This window comes from Pecten maximus, chromosome 7, assembly GCF_902652985.1.
Source record: "Pecten maximus chromosome 7, xPecMax1.1, whole genome shotgun sequence".
NCBI classification, from domain to species: Eukaryota; Metazoa; Mollusca; class Bivalvia; order Pectinida; family Pectinidae; genus Pecten; species Pecten maximus.
In genome coordinates, this window is record NC_047021.1 from 5,389,085 (window position 1) to 5,397,477 (window position 8,393).

The 8,393-nt window shown below is 36.6% G+C and overlaps 1 protein-coding gene across 1 annotated transcript in view; it reads right to left on the reverse strand.

Moving 5' to 3' along the window:
* LOC117331410 (cadherin EGF LAG seven-pass G-type receptor 2-like) overlaps positions 1–4,253 on the reverse strand; it is a 69,249-nt gene extending 64,996 nt beyond the window's left edge. The window contains 2 exon segments of the mRNA XM_033890115.1: positions 363–1,647; positions 1,649–4,253. Coding sequence (XP_033746006.1) covers positions 363–1,647; positions 1,649–3,958 — 3,595 coding nt within the window. The 5' untranslated portion in view covers positions 3,959–4,253.
* Positions 4,254–8,393: the final 4,140 nt, after the last annotated feature.

The window sequence follows — 8,393 nt, forward strand, 5'->3', positions numbered from 1 at the left end:
CACAGATGCCTTATAGGTGAAAGTTACATATCGTTATGCATATTTTTTTTTTTTTTTCAAATGTATTTGAAATGAACTTTTACAAATATTATTAATTATTGAAAATTCATGATGGTCAGTTGTCCTTATTAATCAGACTGAGTACAGCATAATCTATTTCAAAATTGTCACAATTTGCTTAATTTTGTTTTTAAGAAGTGCAATAGCACACGATATCTTGAACTAATAACTTTAAACATCTTAAACATATATTAAAATTCCTGCGACTTGATCAAAGCATCCTCCAAGTTTTCCAATACTTCTTACATTATCAAAGTAAATACAACACGTTTTTGTAATATTTAAAGTACTTAACAACTTACCAGACACTTTTACTTGGAAGGTGCCATTCCTGGGAACATCAGAGTTAAGTCTGTAATCTAGAGTTATCTGCCCTGTAGACTGGTTCAGATGGAGGAATTCGGCTTCGTTTCCAGCAACAAACTCATAAATAAGTTTATCTCTGTCAATCTCATCCGGATCTGTGGCAGGGACGCGTCCTATGACTCCCGTAATGAAATTGTCTACAAAGTTGTTGAAAATGATAGTAAAATCCTTTAGAATGGGTTCATTGTCATTAACATCCTGAACCATGATGAGTACAAGAGCTTCACTGAAGAATGGATGAGACCATGCCTTGATCAATACTTGATACACCTTTTTAGTTTCTTCATAATCAAGATATATCAAATTTTTTAGAACAGCTGGACCACCTGGACGATGTTCCAACTTAAAGCTGTCGGCATCACCACCTCCAGCTTTTTCATATTCAACCTCAGCATTGACCCCCTCATCTGGATCAACGGCAGACACTTGAGCAACAACCGAATTCAAAGGGATGTTCTCCATCACTTTTATTTCAATAGTGCTACTAGGAAAAACTGGTTTATTGTCGTTGATATCCAGCACACGAATCGTGATCGTGGTAGAAGTAGAGCGGGCGGGGATACCCTTGTCTACAGCAAAAGCTTTCAACACATAACGGCTTTTGGTTTCTCTATCCAATGGTGCAGCCACTCGAATGGTACCAGATGCAGAATCAATTTCAAAATCGCCACCACCATCATTTCCTCCATCAAATGTGTACTGAATAAAAGCATTTTCCAGTTCATCTCTATCTGTTGCAGATATCTGTAGGACTCTAAATCCATCTTGAGCATTTTCCATAACGTCCTCTTCATAGGATTTTTGAGCAAACTCTGGATTATTGTCATTTACATCATTAATAATGACAGTGACATCAGTGGTTGCAGTTTTGGATGGGACACCATGGTCTTGAGCAGTTACATAAAATGCTTCACCAGTTTTCTTTTCTCTATCTAACTCTACCCGTGTGAAAATTTCGCCTGTAGCAGCATCAATGTGAAATGAAGTGGATCCATGCAGTTCGTATGTCAGTCGAGCATTTTCTCCAACATCATCATCCAAGGCCAATACTTGGTACACAAATGTGTCAATGGCAGTGTTTTCTTCAACATTGATAGTGTAGGGAGTTCCCTGGAATACGGGTGTGTGACGATTGGTGTCCAGAACAAGAATATGAACCTCAGCAGTGTCGGACTTCCCTCCTTTATCCGTGGCACGGACAACAAGGACATACCTCTGATACTAGTTTGTAGTTAAGGGGTTTGTTAACTTTTATCAGACCTTCTCCGTTGAGAGTATTTATTCTAAAAGCATCATCTTGATTCCCAGAAACTATTGAGTAATCTACCAATGCATTATCACCACTATCTGCATCCATAGCGGTCAAACTCAGAATTACTTTGGAGCCAGGTTCCTCATCCTCACGGACTGTCTGATTGTAAACATCGTAACGAAATTCAGGATGATTGTCATTGACGTCGCTGATTATGATTTGTACATCTGTTGTGGCAGACCTTACTTTTGTACCTTTGTCTTGGACTTTTACAACAAAGTTGTACATTTCCCCAGTCTCTCTATCCAATGGTAACTTGACCTTTATATCACCTGTATTTTCATCAATTTTAAATGGAAAATCAACTGGTGTTGACAATAAAGAATAAAACAGTTCACCATTGAGTCCAGTATCTTTGTCTGTGGCTTGGACAGACAGCACAGTGGTGTTGACATCAACATTTTCTTTTACCGAGTGTTGGTATGGGGGTGCATAAAAATATGGGTCGTTGTCATTAACATCCAAAACGTTCACATCGACTACCGTTGTATTTGACCTCATTGGTGACCCACCATCCTGGGCACGAATTAAGAGAGAATATGCCTCCACTCTTTCTCTATCCAATGCCGACTGAATCGACAACTCACCTGTGCTGCTGTCTATCTTGAAGGTATTGTCGGTGTTTCCACCGAAGATGCGGTATGTTATGATTTTGTTATTGCCCTGGTCAGCATCAGTAGCCGACACATAGGCAATGACTGGGGACGAAGTATAATCGTGACTTTCTGGTATATTGACTGTGTATTGTTTCTGTGAGAACTGTGGACTGTTATCATTCACATCCTGTATGTTGATGTTGAGGGTAGCCGTAGAAGACTTCCTCATGGATGTCTCTCCTTGATCCATGGCTTGTACCAATAGCTGATAGGTGGCCGTTGCTTCTCTATCCAGCAGTGTCTTTGTTGTTATACTTCCAGATATAGGGTCAATCATGAATGTCTGACCAGCTGGTCCCGACGGGTTTATAATTCTATACCGTATCTCCTGATTGTCACCAGAATCTTTATCTGTAGCCCTAACAGACATAATAGTAGTTGAAATACCAATATTTTCCTTGACATCTTGGTAAAAAACACTCTTCTCAAATACTGGAGCATGGTCATTTACATCTGCCACTTCAATGTTTAGAAAAGTTTGGGCCTGTCTAGAAGGAGAACCGTTGTCTGTTGCTATAACTTGAAGGTAATGGACACGAATTTCTTCACGATCTAATCGCTTGGTCGTGTTGACACGCCCCATGATGGGATGAATGGCGAACATTTCCTTACTCCTCTGGTCACTAGTAGCCTCCAAACTGTAGGTCAGTGTGCCATCGTTTCCAGTATCTGGATCTGTGGCCGTAATCGTTATCACATGAAAGCCAGGATTTTGTTCCTCCAGGACACTTTTGGTATACATATTTTGTTCAAATTCTGGGGGATTGTTTATTGCAATAGCTCGTTTTAAACGCATATGATTGGAAGCCTGTCTAACTTCATACATAGTGGGGGTGTTTTGGACATTCCTTAAATTATGGACCACGACATTCACCTTCATATCTGTCTCCATGCCTTTACAATACATTATAAGATTAAAATTGATAGTCCAGTCATGGCTGTGTAAGCATACCTGTCTGTCGGTGAGAATGGAATCCGTTTTCCTGTCATGAATCACACCTGGAGTATCGATACTGGTTACGAAATTATTGCATGATTGGAATGATACTGGAATGTTATGATTGATATATAAAATGTTTTGATCTGGCTGAAGACAACCGTTTTCATTTAAAATGGTACCATAGACGACAATGAAATACACCTGGTCGTGATTCGTCCGTTTTTGTTTTCTATGATCCACAAGAGTTAGGCAATGTTCCCCCTGTAATAACAGGGTAGTAACGGTATGATTAGCGGGCACCTGTCCTCGTGTTTGATGGGTATTTTTCCTGGCTAACACCCTGTATAATGAGGGACGGTCCTCTTTCCAACATGGCATTTTTTTATTGAGATACACTACCCCCGTGGTAGAGTCAAGCGTCACAAACCCGAGGGCCCGGGCGCTCGTGCTGTAAATGTCTACACTGTAAGACCAACCGGGCCCATGACTCACATTGAACACTTCACTTCCAATTTCAGCAACACGCGGAATAACAACCATGAAACATAAATTAGGAATTATCTGTAGCATAAGCCACAGCACGACACACATACACTTCCACATTCCGTTGGTTAGAACAACCATTTTCACTATCTAAACACAGTAGAAATCCACCCGTGTGTATAATACACAACTCCCTTTATTCGACGCCACTGTTTACCGCACGTTCTCAGGTACCTAATACCTCCCTCGACAAAACAGCGAGGTCTATTGTCACCAAGCAGTTTTAAATCCTTACATTATTCCATTTTGACATCACTCTCCATTTACGAATCCATTCCGTCGACTTTGCCAGAAATCCAGCGTATGTGTCTCTCCAACGCTGGCACAGCCATCGATTCGATACCGATCACTTCAAAAATGGCTGCGCTGAACTTCAATAGGTTGACAGGCTGTTCCTCGAACCTCCCTAACAGTGTGTAGTCAGTGAAGACATGATATGGTTGGCTGATGATACGTACAATCGGTTACCAAGTCATTGCAACTGTTCGAATGGGCACTTTTATTGTCGATATATTACGCAACGAAATTGACATTTGAAAGAAATAGCAGACAGCTAGGGAGGTACTCGGAACAGCGAAGTATCAATAATTTTATTAAAACCACGTGACACAATCAAGGTACTCGATCGATATCATAAGGAGCGGGTCTAAGATATCAACAATTGATAAGACTAGTCCAATCACAACAGGTAATCCAATTCGAAAAGATTACTTTTGTAAACAGCTTAGGAATCTAAACGTTTCTTTAGAATTTCTTACGGAATCTGGTTATCGATCTAATTGAATTACAATTAAATGTTTGCAGACATTCCCAATATTATTGGCTAAGTATTTTTTGTGGATTATTAACACAAGACTAACTTTTGAACTAATGATATTTACTGTTACTATCAGTTCGTCTGGCAAATTAATATACAGGGATGCTTGTTAATACGTTATAAACACTTGATTTTATCCAAACAAATTAAAATCTACATTACACGATCAATAGTCATCAATACCTGTGTGTCTAGTATCATTTATTTGTCGATTGTTTACTTGAACCAGATAACCTCATGATACATCGTAAGTGTATTTGCATTTATTGATGTATTTTTCTCTCTGTGTAAAACTACGAAACAGTAGTTAAAAAAAACAAAAACAACCTCGGATAAAGCAGAGTAATTAAAAACGCAGAGTAATATTAAGCAATCAATCTTTATTTCCCCAGTCTGGAGATAACTGGATTAATCATTGAAATAATGTCCTGACTATATTACACTTAACAATGTTGGGGGAAATCTTATTGTTTCCCACTACATTTTCGTATGATATGGCTTATATAGCCTGGATCTAAATTCCCTTATCTCAGGATTTTGATTGAAATCCTATTGTTCCTCTTTACCACTCTCTCTCCTTCAGATTTGTCTTCATGCTGTAAAAACTGTCGGGATGTCAGTGAAACCCTTTGGACTATAGCAACACATAACTGAGTGGAATACTATGCATAAAACAGATCTATAGTATAGATCGAGTATTCACAAACTCACAAATACTCTGTTCTGAAACGGAATAAGTCTGACGTAGTTGTGTCCCTTGGAGCAGTAACATGTGAGTGCAGCATTTTGTTGGCACCAACGAATTTGAACCGAACATATTTAGAATGTAACAAACTGCTGAAATATGGCGTGCGAATAACACAGCGGCGTATGGGACATCCCCGAATCCCCTCGGGATATGGAGGAGCATCCTCAGCATCGGATACATATGGGTAGCTCTCCCAATAGACGTTTTGTGTTTAATCATAATATAAACTTGTTAATACTAAAGACACTGTTAGATATCTTCTATTTATTGCATTGTTGAAGCTGTTAAGAATATATTGTAACTTTCATTTCTTTGGTTACAACCGATTTGTTTTTATCAAACAACTATTACTGTAGCCGATTCGAAGGTGACAGCGTAAACATCGAAACGTCACACTCTTAAATATCATATTGGTTATGTCATATAACTTCTATCATATTTACTTCACCAACCCGAAGAAAATGTTCCAGAACTATTACCACGATAATTAATATACTCGTAGGTTCACGAACTTATATTCATTGATTCCCGCGCTTACTCATTGATTCCCGCGCTTATATACTCATTTATTCCCGCACTTATAATCATTGATCCCCGCGCCTATACTCATGTATTCCCACGTTTATGTATTCCTTGTTCTCATAGAATTATCCATTGATTCAATCATGTTAACACAGGCACATTTCCCCCTTTTTGTCTTTATGTAACCCTGGTAAATACTAGCCGCAATATACCGCTCGGCTAGAGAGATCTTCTCTTTAGCTCGATCGGTTGAGCGTAAGACTAGTAAGCCAGATGTCCCGAGTTCGATCCCTAGCGGAGGCAGTGATTTAGATTTAATCAATCATGCGCTCTGTTATAATGGCGCCCATGTAGGGATCCGTTCTGGGGCACATCAATGCGCATTAAACCCTTTAACTATTGCTAAAATTGTAAAAATTAAAGTATACCCATCTGCACTCTACGGATGTGAACTGTGGGTACTTTCAAATACTGAATTATTGATGCTAGAAAGAGCTCAACACTTTATTGTAAAGTCAATTCAAGGTTTTGGAAAAAGAACAAGAACTGATATGTGTACTTCCTTGATTGGATGGCTCTATATAGAAGCGTACATTGATTATAAAAAACTTTTGTATTTAGGTAGGATCTACAGAATGAATAGAAATAACTTAATCTGCATAGTATTCATTTCGAGATTTTTTATGTACATAGTGAACAACTGTAGTCAAAAAAGTTTTATACCCGATATCGTTAGAATACTTAAGAAGTATAACTTATATGAATATATTGTACTTTTTCTTGATGATGGTAGCTTTCCAAACAAAATACACTGGAAGTCATTGATTTATAAATCTGTATCAAATTATGAAACTAATGCTTGGTTGCATAGAATGTCTAATGACGCAGACTTCACACGATCTTTATTGCTGCATGATGGTCTTAAACCTCATTCTTTATGGCAATTAGCTTTGCGTCATCCAAATTGTCTTTATAATATTGGATACATAATGAAATTGATTGTAACTGTTCGGGTAAGTAATGTTCAGCTTTTATGTCACCACTGTGGCCTTTTCTACACAGATTTTGTAACTCATGTTATTTTGCAGTGTTCTGTAACGGATAATATCCGTGATAATCTATGGTGTATTATAACACCCATTTCAAATATAGAACTAAGTACATTTCTGCATTCACTACCTGATTATTCATTAATACATATTTTTCTAGGTGGTCCAATGAACCATCAGGTGAATGAATCTGATCATGAAGAATTTAGATTAGAGTCCATATATGCCATAAAACGAATGTTTGATCTGTACACATAATTAATACATGTAGTATAATTTTTTTTTTTATGTACATGGAATATAAGACATATATACTACTCAACTTATATCTATGATAATTAACTACATGTATATGTATATAACATTATATTGTGAACTCGCATGCACTTTTTTGCTTGATATCACTATGTAAATAGTCACGTATTATCTACGTTACATTGATTGTATTTGTATTATCATGCTCTTCTTTGTGGAGGAAATAAAGATGATGATGATAATAATAATAATTAATAATGACAATATCTGTTGACGATGAAGTTATAACGTTGACCTGTGCATTCGCCATTCCGCGTAAGATAAACAAAAACTATTTCTATTTACTAAACCTGAAACAGATACACACAAGATTATTGTTCTGCAAGAACTGATCTATAAAGTAATCATATGATAATCTAAACACATCTGGAAAAAAGCAATATATGTATACCTATTTGAAGAAAACCAGTACTAATTAAACCTGAAACAGATATCACAAGAATATTACAATAGTTCTGCAGTTACTGATTTATATAATAACAAATATAAAAAAATCCAATACAATACAAATGTACATGTATAGCTATTCTAAGTAAGATAAAATATAAACAAAAATGTTACTGCTAACTAAATATAAACATGGAACAGATATAACTTTTAAAAGAATATTACAATAATTCTTCAACAACTTAATTATTCATACCAATCTGAAAAACATAAAGTTAATCAATAGGGAAAAAAATACAAAGTCTATCTAATATTGCTTTACAGTGAAAAGTATGAATTTAAGATTCCGTAATAATGCCAATTTAAATGCCAATTTACACTAACTCTGAAAACAAACGCAAATTAAATCAATACGACACAAAATTTAACAAAATGTTAAAGTTTGATAAAGTATCCAACGATACAATTGTTTTTGATAATTCAAATATAAAAGCAAAATATGATGATTTTCCAAAGCGTGCTTCAGTTTTATACACTATTTCTGAAACAGTTTGACGATCATCAATACAATACAATGAAATACAATAATATTTTATCAGTAGCTATTGCTTTTCTGATCACCCAACAGGTGAGTTGATTTAACTGTGTTCTGATTTACCTTTTACTGAGGATATTTCT